The following is a 17,742-nucleotide window of genomic DNA, read 5'->3' on the forward strand; positions in this document are numbered from 1 at the left end:
ACTGCTACTAATTTGGAAGCCTATATTTTTGAAATCTCTTAGAAATACTGTAAGCATTTAAAATGAGTATAAATGCAAAAATGTGTTCATAAATTGTAACATTTGACAGAAAGACAAAAAAGTTAAGAAATGGATAGAAACAATAATCATTCAGATTGCATCCATCAAATGCACAGTGCAGTAGTCAATGAACGGTCTTAATAATCTTCAAGTCTCAATAGTCTTCTACTTTCGAGAATACATCAGAACGTATTTTTAAATTGAATGTCAACTAATCAACTAATATTACACTAATATTCTCTGCATAACATTCACCACTGTATTGGTCTGTTATCTATATAAGGCTTTGGATCCTGGGAATTAAGTGGATTATATCTAAGTGCCTTGGAAAACTTGGCATAGTTACTTAGGTCCTCAATAACAGTTCCTGCATATTACTAAAGCAATACCACATGGATCCATTTTAGGACCGCTGTGATTTAGTTGTACTGTATAAATGATCATGTCTCCAGTGATCTCATAGTTTATATGCAGTATGTATGGTGCTACTCCATGTTTGTGTTTCCAGTGTGAACCAGGCCAATGTGAACTAAATCAAGATGAAAAGGCAAAAGAAATAAGCATTTCTGCCATATTCTATTTATTTCCATATTATCTGTGATCTAAAAGTTTTACTGGATATCATATTGTATATACTTACTACATAAGGGATATACCATAACAAAACCAAAAATAAAATGTATACACAAAAGCACCCATAACACTAAATATATTTCTCACAAAACCATTTCTTCATTTTAGCATGTAAGCATACAACTAGCTGCAGAACTGTATTATCTTTCAAAAAAGTCACATGCCATTGCTTGAATAATCAAATAAGCTTTCCTAAATAACTGCCATTAAATAATTAATCTCAGTGCTCCATATCAGTGATGTAAGAAAGGAGTCATTGCTTTAATTTTTGTGCTGTACAGTAGTTCCACTGCAATAAACAGTGACCAGAGAAACAAAATTATGAGTTGGCTTTTGTTATGGTTGTAAATCATTCTAGCTGCCAGCAGTGCACAAAACCTCAAAAAATGCCTTGTCCTCCAAACACCTGAAGCTACATTTCAAATTCTCTTGGGGACACTGAGTTACATTTTTCTCATTTTTCAGACAGTGGCCAGGAGCTGAAAGTATGATTATTTTGGACACATTTTCATTTATGAGAGATGCATAGCTAAGTGGGCAATCTGTCTTTTTAACTCTGTGAACCCAATAGGGCCCTTAATCCTCTAAATAGTTTGGAGGGTTAGAAGATTCGGCTGAAACAAGCTGTTGACCTGAACTGTTGTTCTGACATCATACTCCAGGATGAGTACTAATTGCTGTCCCATTAACCTCTGAAGAAAAATAAGATGCTTTCATTTATGTGATATTTGTGCAGGGAGCCAGTTCCTTTTTTAAAATTTTTTCATCTTTTGTGGAGAACACTCTTCCAGATGTGAGTCTGACATGCATAAAAGGGTAGCGGCGTATTTAGAGAGAAAGACTCATGGGGGAAGGCTTTCTTTTGTGTTGTGAAACCTGGCACAACATTACCCCAGAGGGCCTGTTCCTAGAACAGTCAGGGTATGATATGACACTCAGCCTAACTAGTAAGTTGAAACTCCAATTCAACACAAAACCCTTCTCCCCCAGCGTCCTAACCCTCACTCCCTATGCAATAGTCCAGCCCATCAAACTGACTATGGCTTGTTAAGATCATGCACCTGAGAGAAAGCTCACAGCTGGCTAATTAAGAGGGAAGGACCTAATGAGGACACGAGGGACTTTACTACCTCCAGACACTAACAGCCTAAATCTTGGGTGTGAGGGAAGAACACAGCAATAAACCTGCATCTTGCAATTTACTCTCCCAATAGAGCAGATCAACAGCAGGCTTCTTTGATACTACAAGTTAGATCTTGTCTATTTTCGTTATTCTTAGAGTGAGCCTCATCTGTTTATTTCCTTCAGACAATCTCACCTTCAACACCTTGTTGATCTGGTCTGTCAGGGTGTCCAGGAGCCGTGTCTTCATAAAGTCCTCCACTTTGGTCACTCGCCTATCGATGTAGTAACTGTGCAGACCAGAGTAGAGCTCAGTAAGTCTTGAACCACCCATTTAGGTCATACTAATGCCAGAGATATAAACAAGATATACAGCACTCTAGCACATGAAGTGCATTCGGTGCTCTCAAAATTTGTGGCCAAATACAATGAAAAAATCCAAAAATAAAATATATGTTTAGAAAAATTATTTCACCAATTTTAACAGGCTCAATATAATTGTACAGCAGATGAATACTACAATTGGGGAGATATTCCATAAAGAATTACTACATTATTCAAAGTGCTTTACTGAAAAAAAGTCTGGAACATTGGAACAGTACCATTTGAAATGACCAAATTCATATTTTAATTCCCCATTGTAGCGTAAAATGCGCTAAATTTGAAGTAAAACCATGACCGTTAAGGTCAGTCTGCAGGTTTTTGAGTGGAACAGCTCACAGATTTAGTCTGTGAAGTATATTAAGATGTTAAAGGAGATGGCAGTGACAAGATGCAGAAATATTTCCAGTCAAATGCAGTCACGTCAAATGAGGAGAGAGAAGCTCAGGCTGAAGTAGCGATGGGCTGACCATCTGGTGAAGGGTTGAGGAAAGCAAGGGGCCTCCATGAACTTCACCGGTTTTGAAGCAAATCATCTGAAAATCTTACAGAGCTGAAGGACTGGTGGGCCTCTATGGACACTGACCCTCACAATTTACAGCCTCACTGGGAGTAGGGCTGCACAACTGTAGAGGCAACAAATCTTCATTATCCTTGGATCTCAAACAGCACTGAACAACCCCTCACCCCCTCTGCTTCATTATTTTTAGCTTGTGTATCTCCATTAGTGGTATTTTAGGTTCAGAGTGTGTGGTACATTAGTGGTCTTTCCACAGGCCATGTTGGCTTTGTTTTGAATATACAACTCTAAAAAAACAGAGTGAGTGTCTGAAGGAAGGAGAAACAAAAAAGAGAGAGAGAACTAAAAAACACAGAAATGATAGACATACATCTGTTTTATGGTAAGCTGTAAAATAGCACACAGTTTGCATGTAATGTGACAGAAAACCTTTGATACAGCACAACGCAGAGCAAAACAGTAGAGGATAGTTCTTTAGCACACCAAATAGAGTATGGCCATAAATCTGAACAGACTATGCTATTACTAATAACTTATTAATAAAAAAGTAAGGTGCCATTGTGGTTATAATTCAACTTTGGGTTCAAATGAGCTATAGAACTGTTTGAGACAGCACAGAAACATGGTAGATCAAAAAACAACAACAAAAAAAAGTATTTACATAGGACCTATTACAGAGGTCATGAAAGGTGGAGTTCAAGGTGCCCCAACTGTATAATTACAAAGGTGAATGTGTGAGCGCATATGGTTTGAATTTGCCAGTGTGGGTGGTGTGTTTTTTTAATTCCACTAACTGACACCACTTTTTCCTTCCGTTTCCCTTAATTAGGGTTGACCTCTGGATTAATGAGTCCACTCTGGGCAGTTAGTGCATTTTCAGAGAGAAGATTTGAGGCTGGGAAAGCTCCCCAAACCCACTGTCTCTCTGTAGACACAGGGGGCAACTTAATTGGGGAGGGGAATGCAATCCCACATATGCCCTTATAACTTTTAATGGCTTTAACCATTATGAGAACATGATATAGCACTTGTGGGCTCTAACTACTGAAACAATATATGAAAAACTCTGCAGTAGATCTAATTAAAAGGCAGGGAAAACACTAAACTCACAGGATAAGGAGCTAAAAGAAATATAGGTAAAAGCTTGCCCTGGAGAGTTGACAGTAGATCATAGTACATAAAAGGTATTTACCATAAAGCACAATCAGTAGTTAGCAATCAATGTTATTTTCTAAATAAAGCTTTATATAGGACTTCATGTGGTGGCACCAGACTTGAACAGGAACTATTAAGAGTGTTCTTGAGCTAGCAGCACCTGTGATTACTCATGCTGTGAAAAAAAAGAAACTTTCTATGACCTGCAACTCACTGCCCTGTATGTGTCTCCGGCAGCCCGCAGTGATCTTTTTACTTTCCTTGAGGTACATGGCTGTAGTTAGAGAATGCACAGCAGTCTCGTCTTCAGACAAGCTTGTAGCCTCACCTCCAGCTGACACCTGACCAGCCAACCAGCAGCTCAGAAATACAGCCAGCTGTCCAAAGACAAATTGACCAAAAACATGCTTCCAGACAAATTCCATTCAAAACACTGCATTCCACACACAGCCAAGACAATCCCAACCGCTAGGGAGTGTTGTGTTCGAACCACCACAGGAAAAAATACCACAGAAAGCTATTCACTCTGAACCAAACAGCCACATACTGTCACACTGACTATGTTACTTTTTCTAAAAAGAGGTCTCCTTACTGATAACCATCTTAAACTAATATCTAATCAAGCAATCTTTCCTTATTTTACAATTTTTATCTAATTCATGTCTCCCTTTTAACTGATAGAAACACAGTCACAGTTGGAACATATCTTGATGAATATGAATATACTAATAACGCGAAAACTGCATAAATTCAGACAACAGCAAAAAATGTATTCACTCCCTGAAGCTGCACACACACATTCTGGTGTTGACTCCATAGGCAGAACCACTTGAGTTAATCGTTTGACCTGCAGGTTAGTTTATAGCATCAAGCTAAACATAAGTGTAATCCTACAAAACACTACTCTTGATTTTACACTGATAAGCTCAAACTGTACAAACAAAAACAGTTCACAATGACAGCACTTTCTACCCAGAATAGCCTATGGTGGCACTTACATTTTTGTTTGCATTCCCATTTTTGTCCATTGTATTCCTCAGAAATAAAGAAAATCAAGAAATGAAACAGATGGAAACTGGTGTTTCATTGTACAAAAAAAAGTTTGGCTTTCACTTGCTTGGCTAGTATCAGAACCAGCTGCAGACAAGGGCACATCATTTTACGTCACTTCAAAGTAATTGTGCTTAATGAGATTAGGACGAAAGGTTCAAATTAGGTGTGCATGTTTTTGGAGGGAGTGTGCGTTTTATCTTCTAGCACACTCTCTCATTCACAGGTGTCTGCAATTATGGGCTGAGGTATACAGAGAAAAGTGGCAAAAGCTAGTTCTGCCATTTAGTGATTGAAAAGTGAAAAAACGGACACTTTGGTTTCAGATGACACTTAAAGCAATTAAAGGTATATAATTTTATGACGTTTTCTAAACCTTGTCAACTTGTTTAAGCTTATTTTGTATAACGGAGTTCAAGATTTTTAGAAGAGATGAATTTAGGCATTATCATACATTTATGTATATGCTACCCCAAGGTAATGTACAGTAAACTGCTGTAATGAAGAGTGCAATAAGTATAGAAATATTAAAGGGTAGAATACCTACTGTTGCCACGTAACTGCATCAACAACAGAACCACCGTTCTTCATGAACCTGTGAGGGAAAATGAGGAGAATGTTTCAAATCGTGGGTGGGGATATGGCAGTGGAAGTGCAGATTATTTACAGCTGCAATTTCAGCCTGCCCTGCAATTGTAAATGACCCTTTCTGCAGAGAACGTTAGCAGCCAACATTAAGGCCAACTAAGACACAAACCAAGCACTCACATGGAGAACATGTTTATATGGCTGGTGGAGGCTGATCTTTCAGGCTACATGTAAACTGGCTCCAGACAGACAGGAGATGACAGCCTAACAGAGAGGTGCACGATCCTTTTTAGGGAGCAAGGCTTACTCATTTTCTAAACAGCCATTCTGCTGAAGGAAAAGCGAAAGTGTGATCTGTGCAGTAAAACTGCTCCCTTCCCCAGTTCTTCCAAAAAATTACTCCCCCTTCAACCCCCACCTCAAAGCACAGCAGACCTCTCTGTCTGCAGGGCTCTGACTCAAATTTATCATTTCCATCTGAACTCAGACTGGTAGCAGCAAGGGGTGGCGTCTCTTTCTGAGGAAGACCTTTGACAAGGCACTTGTGGTTATCAGTCAAAGTTTCATCTCAGTCGGCCAAAGTTCCCCCATAGCACTTAACAACTGAGACAGACAAACTACATGGAAGGAGAGTGGTGAGGTACAGCATAAGCAATCACGCCATGAAAAGGCTTGGATGTCAAAAATCTGGCATGCTTCTAAAGATCAGATAAAATTAAGGCCCCTAATCTGTCCAAGCTTTTCCCTTGAGAGTCTATAAATGTACATTAATTTCAGTTCATGGTGTGAACATCAAGTTTAGTGGAATGTAGTTATTCTCTCCACCAATGCAGTAATACAGAGGTGTGTGTTTTTCTTTTTATCATTACTATTATTGGACTGATAGTGTGGGAGGTGCAGACAGGGGCCGCTGTCAACCACTGACTGCTTATGTGAGGGCGCTCTAGTTAGGCAATGACATATTTATGCATGGCTCAGTCATGTCTGTACCATAACCAATTAGCAGCCACTCACTGTCTCCAACTGGCCTCATTATCCCACATTTCAAAGTTGTGGCCAACTGCTCAAAAACACAAACAACCAAAAAATATAGACACATCAGATCCTGAGGTATTCTTGGCAGAGGACAGATGCCATGAAATATGTTGTGTAATCCCATCTTACAACTTTAAAATGAGAGCAGAATGAGAACAGTGTGTCCATAAAAACTAAGCACATCAAAGACTGCACAGTTGGTGTTATAATTGGCTCCTTACTCGCAGGGCAGTACTACCCAAGAATCAGAGGTCAACTGGATGGCTAAAAGCCCCTAATTTTTTAAAGGTACCTGTGGCGATTTATTTTTAAAGGAAAAGGTATCCGTATTTATGTTCCTATGTAAATAAATAAGAATGTTTATTTTTGGATTATATCTGCAACAAAATCTGAACAAAACCAAAGCATATGTCAATTTAAAACAGGCTTATGTACTAGGGCATAAAAATACCTTATTGAAAAACTTTGAGTGCGGTGTGCAAGGCACTATTATGTAAGTGAATTTAGAGTGAGAGGGAGAGATTCTTGCCTTGGAGAGCAAGGATGATGCAGGTGGAGTATTGCTCAGTCACACCATAAATCGAATGACACTTTATTTAGCTGACAGAGGATTTCACTGGTGCAATGAGCCCCAGCAATAACAGCCCACTGAAAGCAACATAAACACAGTTTGCTATGTTCTCCACAATACAGACAGATAGTGCTGCATAGGATTAACAAAGAATGAACTCTCTTAAACTGTATGCATGGCAATGTGAAAAACATGCAAGCTGCACAGCAGAAAGGTTCTTTAGATCAAAACACCTGGTGTGTATGAAAACTTCAATCTCTGGAAGAACCACAAACACACACTTCCATCTAATGTACATTTCCATCTCTGTGTAAACCACAACGGTTGCTACAGTCAAGTTGTTTTGTAGCAGTTTTTGGTTGCCATTGCTTTGCAGTGCAAGTGGCTTAATCCAGCAACTCACCCATCCTGCTGTACAGCTTTCAGAATGAACCAACAAGATGGACCGTTCTATAACCATGTCTTACTTATTTAACTACATAATAGAAACTTCACATAAAGCTAGACATTCTCTTAACACCACTGGGTCAACACAGCTCTAACGTGGGAAACAGGGTAGTTAATAGGCCAGGGTGGAATGTGCAAACAGTAAAGAGAGAATGATGATGACTTACAGTGAAACAAAGACACTGCAATGACCCCCATTTGCATTGTACAGAGTAGTAGTACCCAAAAATGGGGAAAGTGTAATCCAGTTAGCAACCACAAAGAAATTACAATTTTTAAATTATTTTTAAAATAATAATAATAATAATAATAATGATAATAATAATAAAGTTCCAAAAATTAAAAAGGAAAGCAGTGATTTGTAAATGCGCTTTGACCTTAATTTAAATGAAAACAATATAAAGAGAAGACATTTAATGTTTTACCTTTCAAACATTAATTTTTTGTAATTATATACTCTTTTTGAAAGGCCTGGAACATGTTCCCAAAAGTCTGGGACAGGGACAATTTAATACTAGAAATGTTCCAAAAAACTTAATAAAACAATATTGGATGTCCATAATCTTCAATCCCTGAGACGGCACTGTATTAAAAACCGACATGCTTCTGTAATGAATATATCCACATGGGCTTAGGAATGCTTCAGAAAACCTTGTCAATAAACACAGTCCATTACTGCATCCACAAATGCAAATGAAGACTCCGTTATGCAAAGTGGAAGCCATATATCAACAACATTCAGAAATGCTGCCAACTCCTTTAGACTAAAGCTTCCACCTTTAGAATTATTTTTGGAAACAATGGACGTTGTGTTCTTCAGGCCAAAGAGGGAAAGGGCCGTCCTGACTGTAACCAATGCAAAGTTCAAAAGCCAGCATCTGTCATGGCATGGTGGTGTGTTAGTGCTAATGGCATGTGTAACTTCTGTGAAGGCAGCATTAAAGCCGGGGGGTACATACACGTGTTGGAGCAACATATGCTGCCTTCTAGTTGATGTCTTTTTCAGGGACGTCCCTGTTTGTTTCAGTAAGACAGTGCCAAGCCATATTCTGCACATTACAACAGAGTGGCTTGGTATTAAGAGAGTACAGGTGCTAGACTTCCCTGCCTTCATCCTAGACCTGTCTCCCATTGAAAATGTGTGGCATACTATGAAGTGCAATATATGACAGTGGAGACCCCAGATTGTTGCTGAAGTGTAATATCCTAGCAGGAATAGGAGAAAAACTACACTTTCACAATTACAACAATTGATGTCCTCTGATTTTATTGCAAAAATAAAGGAAAGGTGATATAACACAGCAGTAACACAGTGGTAAACATGCCCCATCCCAACACTTTGGATATATTTTTTATATATACACTGTCACTGTACAGTGAAAAACATGTATCTCCATTTTTTTGTGATTTTTCCTTTTGTGCATCATTTGAGCCCAGCAGCTCCGTTACATTGTGTGAATATTTCATGATGATTGGACCAAAATGCTCCAAAATTGCTTAGAATAAAATCTCTTTCAATTAACTTACACTGAAAGTAATACAGTATGTATTATATACACACGTCAATTTGTTGACATTGAATAAATAAATATAATATATATAGACAATAAGGATTTTCAGATCATTGCTGTCTGTTTTTATTTACATTTTTGGACTAAAAGCAGACAGTTATTCATTAATGTAGTTTACCACTGTATAGATTCATACATGTAGGCACTTCTCTTGTTCTCAGCCCTCTGCTCAAAAAATGCTCTCTATTTCATCAGCAATGTATCTGTGAGAAACATCTTTCAGGACATCATTCTGCACATGTGAGCTCCTGCTGTCAGGAAAGATGGATCTTTCCAACAATTCAAGGTCAAGAGACACACAGAGTAGTTTGTTCAAATACCTGCTGTGTGAGACTAAAACACTGTCCAAAATTGAAAATCTTTTATTCAGAACAATCCAAACAGGATCCAAACAACTATAACAGGCATGAGCCTAAAAGAACATTTAGAAAAGCAGAAACATTATGTTACCCAGTGCCTTGCTTTGAACATGCAGAGGCAAACATGAAATACAGCTGTATTCTCCCTGGACAGGCACATGCTGAGCGTCTAAAGGTTCTATGACAGACCCAGTAAAAATGTTTCTTGTCCTCAGGTAAACAGTCTGTTCTCATAATTCACTGTGAATCCCAAGTTCAGGATGGAAGACCTTCTGTGTCCTCTTTCACTTACTATAGGATTTTTGCACACTACTAGCTAGCTGTTCATCTAATTAGTTTGAGACTGTGTCACCATTTGACAAGCCTAACAATGCTACCCCATGATCTGCTATGATTTTGCTTGCAAGTTCCTAGTTCAAACTGAGCGCAAAACAATGTGGATGTCAGCAAGGCTCTTACATTTCCACATAAAAAGGTGGCTTTAGGATCTGATGTTGTTAGACTTAGAGAGATAAGCTTTAATGTTTTGAGGACAACATTATATGCTGTGGGAATTCCCAAGCTGCTGAGGGGCTTTAATGGTGCTCTGGCACTGCCAGGGGGCTTGGCAGGTTTCGCTGTGTGGCACCTGAGCTGTCTGCTGCAGCCGTCAGGGTGTCATGCTCCTCCTGGACAACTGAGGAATGTTGAGGGGATTCTTAAGCTACCTGGGGGGCTTTGGCGGTGCTCTGGTACTGCCTGGGAGCTTGACGAGGTTCTCTGCCCAGCCTCTGGGCCATTCCGGCAGTGCAGAGTAAACCTGACTCTCTCGGCTGGCTAAAGCCCCCGATCTTGGACACACTGTTCATAGTTCTGTTCTCTCTGTGGCCGACGCTAGTGAGGGAGCTGATGTGTGTCCTGGAGTCCCAACTCTCTGCCTCAGCCTTGCTGTTGCTAACCAAGCCCAGCATTTCCTTCCGCCATTAAGAAATCTAAGCCGCGTATGCACATATCCTGTACTCAGCTCAGACCCCCCGAGTCGACCATGCGCTGCATCCTCCCTTTTAGGTGGACCTGGCCACCGGTGACTGACCTCTGCTGTCGCCTCCCAACATTCTTATGTGCCTCTCTTGGTGTAGGGGAGCACATCTGGTCACAGCAGGGATGTTGATGAGCCTATGGCAATGAGCATGTGGAATTGCTTCCCATTTATGCTGCACATTGTCTGGTGCAGGGTCCCCTCTTCTTGTATCATTAGCACACCAGCTGTTCTGTCACCACTCGTATGGGGGCTGCACAGCACATCATCTCGTCTTCTCGCTCACTATCACTGCAATCCGCAAACCACCACATGACAAACCTGAACGTGACCTGCATTGTCCCCCTAAATCATCTCCATCACTTCTGCCTACAATAGATACTCCTAAAGGTAAGTTGGGTTTGCGAGCTGCAGCTTCTGCTGGAGCTTTACTGGGCTCAACACACATATGAACATATTTAGCACTAAGCTATCACGGACCTCAGGTGGAAGGTCCCGGAAAGAAAGCCCCACCATGTTCTCTATATTGGCAGGAAGCGGACCCAACTTCTATATGCGCTGATGCTCTCTTTGATGGAGCCTTTCTTTCATGTGTACAGGCCACACACACTCACCAAATTGCCTTCCCAGGCTGGTTACGAGGCTGCGCGAAGTCACTGAAACATCAGCAGGGAGGTCTAACCTGCAGGTCCACTGCTCCACCTTTGTCTGCTCCCTCCACCCCGCTGCTGCTGTATTTAGCTCAAAGTGCTGCTGGTAAGCTGCCCAATTCCACCGTAACACTGTACCTCAGGCAAATGTGTTTGAGCTGTACAAGTGGCTTTGACTGATCAGGTCCATAAGGTCCATAAGATCTGGACGGCTTTACTGAATAACTCAGAAACGGCATACAAAAACAAGGTAAAATGGTGCTCAGGCTAGCCTGTGCTGTTCACAGGCCAGGCTCACTCTCTCGCTCCATAGGCTACTGAAGCTGCTACAAAACACATAACCCTGGCCTGCCCTTCAAAATAAGAGTACACAGTACAATAATCCAGAATAAGCATTCAGAAACATTTCTTGGAACTAACTAGAATATTACCTTTGAACTAAACAGAACTAGGTGTGCTCTGATGCCGTAATATTATTATGGCATACCCCGAGTAAAGGCATTCCAACAAATCATTCAACCATGCAGATTTGCCCTGAAATACACTGGTTGGAGTGTATTTCACTGTGTGAGTGTATTATAGTTACACTGTCACTTAAGCCTTTTTCTCCCATATGTGGTGCCAATTACTATTTGACAGTAATTTAGGCGACCTGCTTTTGTTCTTCTCCACATGCATCATAGTGAAATCTGCAGCAATTCCAGACATAACTGTGACAAACTGACTAAATCTAATTTTCAAATTGCTGGCTATTTGTCATACAACACAGTTCGCTAACAAAAAAAAAAAACACTTTTCATTTTGTTTTTAGCTTCTACCATTAAGTATATTTTGATGAATTAAGTTCATATTCTTGATGGAGAACATTTTTTGCTTGTAGGAAATGCCAGATTGCTGAAGTGAATGTTTGTAAGATTAAATATGGCTTTGACCAAGCTAGCAGAAGTGTTAATACATGTTAACATTTAAAAACAAGAGTTCTTTTAAACCAGTGACTACTAAACAAAGAAAATTTGAAGGAAAATAGCTAGTTCTGTGGCACTCATTGTCATGCTCAGTCCTAAGGAAACTACATTTCCCACAGTCCTCAGCCAAAAACCCTTCTCCAACCCTGGTCCCCAGGAAAACCTGGCTCTAACTCACCTGACTACTGATGGTCACACCTGATATTGTTTCCCCTGCAGTCAATCACAGTATATAAACCCCTAGTATATAAACCCACAAGTCTTGTATGTTTTTACCTCTATGTTTCTGAGTTGTTTGTTGTTGCCTGGGTTCATTAACTTTGGTTTTCTAGTTTTCCTTTTTGGCTTATGTTTTTAGTTCTGCCTGGTTGGCTCTCCTGCTTCTAGTTCTTTAACTTACTGATTTGACTTATGTTTTTGACCATATAGCCTGCTTTTGTATTTTTATAATAAAACCTAGCAAATGTTCTTTTCTAATCTGCTGTTTGCCTCTGCTCCATTAACCAGCCCTAACACTCATAACCCTACTGCAGCATTGAACATCACTGGCCCATGTTGTTGGGTAAGTGATAATGTAGTGCACAACTGTTGAAGTGTTAGACAATATTAAAAATATTATTCATCAAATAATGGCCTATAGAGTAACACACTAACCTGCTACAGCCACTCACCCGTCCAATAACAGGATGGCATTTTTGCGAGGACGGCCAACGTTGGGTCCATAGAGACTGGCTCGACTGTAGTAGCGTACAGTCTGCAGTAGCGTCTTCAGCAGAATGTAGTCTTGAGCCAGTCGAGTGCTGTTGACTGAGCGAGCTACCATGGTGCGGTAACTGTTTGGTTCTACAAGAAAACAAACACAGTTTAAAGCCATTTACTTTAGGTGTACAGGATGTATGACTCCTGAATATATCTATCGATATATCTCTCTATCTATCTACACACACACACACACACACACATATATATATATATATATATATATATATATATATATATATATATCTATATATATAGACATAGTTTCCAGGACATTTCCCTTACTTGGACATTTTGCCACCCCTTTAAAACTAAAAAATCTGGATCTTGACAGTGTATCTTACATACCCTGTATACATTTACTTTTACTTTTTTTTTTTTTTTTAATTAAAATGTAATAATTTTTGCCTGTCTCTAAACTGTTTCCTGACTTTTTTCCTGACTAAAATGGTATGAAGGAAAATGTGTGACGATATACAATTCATACAGATTTTAATGAAGCATCTTAGTATCATCATTTTCCAATAGTTTTTACTCAAGGCAAAACCGATCTAAAAAATGATCTAATCTCCCTCATTATAAATGAAAGGCAAAACAGGTTCATACAATTAAATGTGATTTATTTTATCTTATTATTTTGGCATTTAACCCCATACAAACTCATTTTGCTAATTTTGCTAATTTTAGCTGCTATAAAAAGTGAAAGTCAGGAAAAAAGAATCTCAGAATGTTAACATTACATTAACTTGTTCACTAGCGTAATTGTGATATCATAACAGTAACATAATGTCTCTAGTAGTGCTACTTTCAAAACACTTTAGATAATATTTTATATATAAAACTCAAAAAGTGTAGAGGTAGTTAACACAGCAGCTTGTTTTATGATGGCTTGTGTTGTTTATTATATAAAGTATAAAACACTTTATCTGTAAACCAGCTTGCTAGCAATGTAAATCTCATGGGTTTTCAAACTTTCATAAATATCTTTGTGTCACAAAATTCTGGGGCGTTGTGCAGTGCCCAATGGTACTGGACAATACGGCCCCATTAAATTAAAGCCAAGTTTGTTGATTTCAAGAGCTGACGCTTTTATAGATGCAAAGCATAAATAACCAGCATCTAAAATGGCCCACATAAGCAAATTCTTGCTAACAAGAGCAAGGCTAATTATTTAACTGTCTTTCTGCCTGTTTTGGAGGTCCCAAAACATTTTTCTTTCTTCAGTAATGTTGATGGAATGCATTTCTATGGAAATATGTATGATTTACAAAACCAGGCGCTGTATATTAGTCTGTAGGTGGGCTTTGCATTCAAATGCTATTTTTATTGTGGCAGTTGTACATAGTTTTTTGAGGAGAGGTGTGAACACAGTTACAACATTTCATGCCAACAATGTGCTAGTTAATCTGATAGCAGACTTAGAGGAAAAACATCATATTTGATTAGAAAAATTAAAAATATCCAAATCGATATCGCGACCAGGGGGCCTGCAGAAAGAGGCTACCTAGAATGCTGGTGAGGTAACACACAAACCCTTGCAAGCTGGTTAACAGTGTCTTAGAAACATAGCTGCCAAATCTCATGGTTGACCCTTGAAACTCACATTGTTTTTGTAGTCTCAGCTGTGAATGTAAATCTCACGGGTTTTCATACTCTCAAGAAAATATTGGCACGTTGCGCAGTGTCAGTTACTTATTTGGATTGCACCACCCGCCGGTACTGGCCAGTATAGCCCCATCAAATTGTAACCAAGTGTTCTGATTTTATGCATTGATGCAAATATGCTGGCCAGGTTACACACAATGGATGGGTGCAAAGCAAAACCAAAAGGGGTGTGACTTTTTTACCTAACTTTACAGGTTTTCCATCGTCCATCTCCCAATTTCTATTAAAACTAGGCTGACAGGTATGTAGAAAGCACTTTAGTCAGATGTCAGTAATCATAATGATATTAAAGAAGCTGTTGATCCAGCATCCTAGGTGAAGAGAGGGTCATACAGCTTTGAAAGTACGAAGATGCAATGGTCATTGTCATGTAAGTTCAAATACAAGAACATGGTGTTACCAATATTTTAATAATGTATGGAATTATCTGGAACTTTCTCTAGTTGAATGTGACTAATGCTAAACTGTTTCATGCTTTGCTATGTCAGCCATCAAACACTTATTAACAGCAGAGCTAATGTTAACTAGCAAGAAAAAAATATTTTTTTAATAAAGCAAAACATGGTAGATGTGGTACAAAGATATTATATTTTATTGGTTATTTATCAATAATATGGAATTTTATGTAAACATAAAAAGGGGAAATCTTTGTGATTTCAGCAGTGAAAACCAAACTCCTACTTTGCATTAGTTTTTTTAAAAAGTACTGACATTTTTACTGTGCAGCACAGGGTGAACTAAATGTTGTGCAATCCTTTACCGTAAGCCAGTGAAAAGAAGAGGTGGGAAAGAGGCTTAGGTTCAAACTTTAAAAATGATTGTTGACATAGTGTTGGGCCAGATTCAGGCCAGACTGAGGCCAACATTCAAGACATTTCAACATCTTTATTTTATTTGAAACTTTGTAAATTTATCATATTAGAGGTGGCCTCTTGTCCATATACCACTGGCTGAGTACTGTACAGAAGTAGTATTCTACTATTTCATGCTGGCATGACACACTTCCTATAACCTAAACTAAAATTGAGTTTACTTCCCTCAATTTAGGACTGCTCCTTTGGAAATGCTTATTATTCATGAAACCTCTTGAAAATTTGGCCGCATTACAGAAACTTCTTAACTCTTAACTCAACTACATTCAGGAATGAATTTGGGACAGAAGCTATTACAGAACAACAGTTAAGTTCATAATCTTAGCCTAACTCCAGATAAGAAAACAGTATTACAGAAGCATCCTAACTAGACAGAATTTCCTAAATGCTGTCCTAACTTTAAGACTCCAGAGGTGTCTTAACTTTTGTTTTAACAGTCTATCATTTTCCGGCAACATAGTTCACTCTAACTAGCATAATGATGTTACTGAAAACTCACTTTGACTCACTTTTTTCTAATTGCATTTTAAAAATCCCAGACACTGCAGACACAATCTCTATCATCCCCTCTTCCTTCCTTTGTGATGGTGGTGAATAATGAGGAGACAGAGCAGAACGAGTTGCTGTTTATTAGGAGGAATAACTTTAGTATGGTCGGCTAAAGCATTTGGGAAATGGAAACTGAAACTGGAGAGCGGCGATAAACAGCACAAAGTGCAGTCATAGTATTCTTAACTTCTAGTTTATCATGCTTTAGTTTTGTTTGTTTTTTTTTGCGACATCAGTAATGGTAGCTCGCTGTCTGGCTAACTAACTTGATTATTCTAATTAAATGTTTCAGCTGTGCACGTATGGTCGCTTGTTGACTTCGATCGAGTAGGTTAAGATTTCCTAACCGGAGATACACTTTATGGGCAAAAGTATTGGGACACCCCTCCTAATTATTGAGTTCAGGTGTTTCAGCCAAACCCATTGCTAACAGTTGGACAAAATTAGGCGCATAGCCTTGCAGTCTCGATAGACAAACACTGACAGTAGAATGGGTCATACTGATGAGCTCAGTGACTTTAAACATGGCACTGTCATAGGATGCCACCTCCGCCACAAGTCAGTTTGTGAAATTTCTGTCCTGCTAGATCTGCCTCTGTAAGTGCTGTTACTGTGAAACGGAAGCAGCTAGGAGCAGCAACAGCTTAGCCATGAAGCACTAGACCACGCAAACTCACAGGGAAGGGTCGGCGAGTGCTGAAGCGCACAGTGCCTATCCTCCATTAAATCACTCATTAAAGAGTTCCAAATTGGTGAAGTGGAAATGTATTCTGTTGAGTGACGAATCACGCTTCTCTATCTGGCAGCCTGATGGAGGAGTCTGGGTTTGGTGAACGCCAGGACAACATTATCAGCTGTAAAGTTTGATGGAGGAGGAATAATGCTATGGGGATATGTTTCAGATGTTGGCCTAGACCCCTTAGTTCCAGTGAAGGGAAATCTTATTGTTTCAGCATACCAAGACATTTTGGACAAATGTATTTTGTTCCAGCATGACTGTGCCCCAGTGCACAAAGCAAGGTCCATAACGGCAAGGCTGGATGAGTTTGGTGTGGAAGAACTTGACTGGCCCGCACAGAGCTCTGACCTCAGCCCTCAGAACAGAGATTGCGAGCCAGGCACTCTCGCCAATATCAGTGTAAGATAAGATGCTGTAAGATAAGAATCGTAAATTGAGATAAGATTCACTACTATAATACTTTCTGCAAAATCTTATCTTGACTTGTCAGATCTTAACTTAAGACTGACATTCAAAAATTAGAACAAAGTTGCACTCAACTGGACAATTTTGGTCTTCTTGTTCATTACTGGAAAAACTGTTAATAATTTAGGGGACATATCAAAAACTGTGGATGTGCTCAGCAGTGGGAATCACAGTCAGGAATAAAATAAATACATTTCAACTTGAATTCCTTATAGTATACATCATTAAAAGCAAATAAGGCTGGCTTATTTTTTTGTCCATGTACTTATGATAAAGCCTAAACTACACCCATACCAGGCAGCAAACACTTCAGTTTCTTAGTTAAGGTTGATTTCAGTCACCATGTATTACTTAATTACTTGCTTATTTTATTTGAATCAGCTTGGTAATGAAATGAAAAACAAGCAAACAAACAAAAATTCTAAATACATTTTTAATAAATTCTAAAAAGGAAGATGCAGTTATTAACAAAGTAAGTAACAAATACATATGCAGTTTTAGCCATCACTGATATATTTTTCACAACTGAGAGAATCAGTCCAACTGAACTTCAATAATGATTTCCAGA

The 17,742-nt window shown here is 39.0% G+C and overlaps 1 protein-coding gene across 1 annotated transcript in view; it reads right to left on the reverse strand.

Moving 5' to 3' along the window:
* hpse2 (heparanase 2) overlaps positions 1-17,742 on the reverse strand; it is a 63,498-nt gene that overhangs the window by 21,831 nt on the left and 23,925 nt on the right. Inside the window, exons 5-7 of the mRNA XM_036574121.1 lie at positions 12,797-12,968; positions 5,469-5,516; positions 2,012-2,105 (exon numbers count right to left, since the gene is read on the reverse strand). Of these exons, the coding sequence (XP_036430014.1) occupies positions 2,012-2,105; positions 5,469-5,516; positions 12,797-12,968 (314 nt within the window). The remainder of the gene's footprint in view (positions 1-2,011; positions 2,106-5,468; positions 5,517-12,796; positions 12,969-17,742) is intronic.

The sequence above is a fragment of the Colossoma macropomum genome, unplaced genomic scaffold, assembly GCF_904425465.1.
Source record: "Colossoma macropomum unplaced genomic scaffold, Colossoma_macropomum, whole genome shotgun sequence".
NCBI classification, from domain to species: Eukaryota; Metazoa; Chordata; class Actinopteri; order Characiformes; family Serrasalmidae; genus Colossoma; species Colossoma macropomum.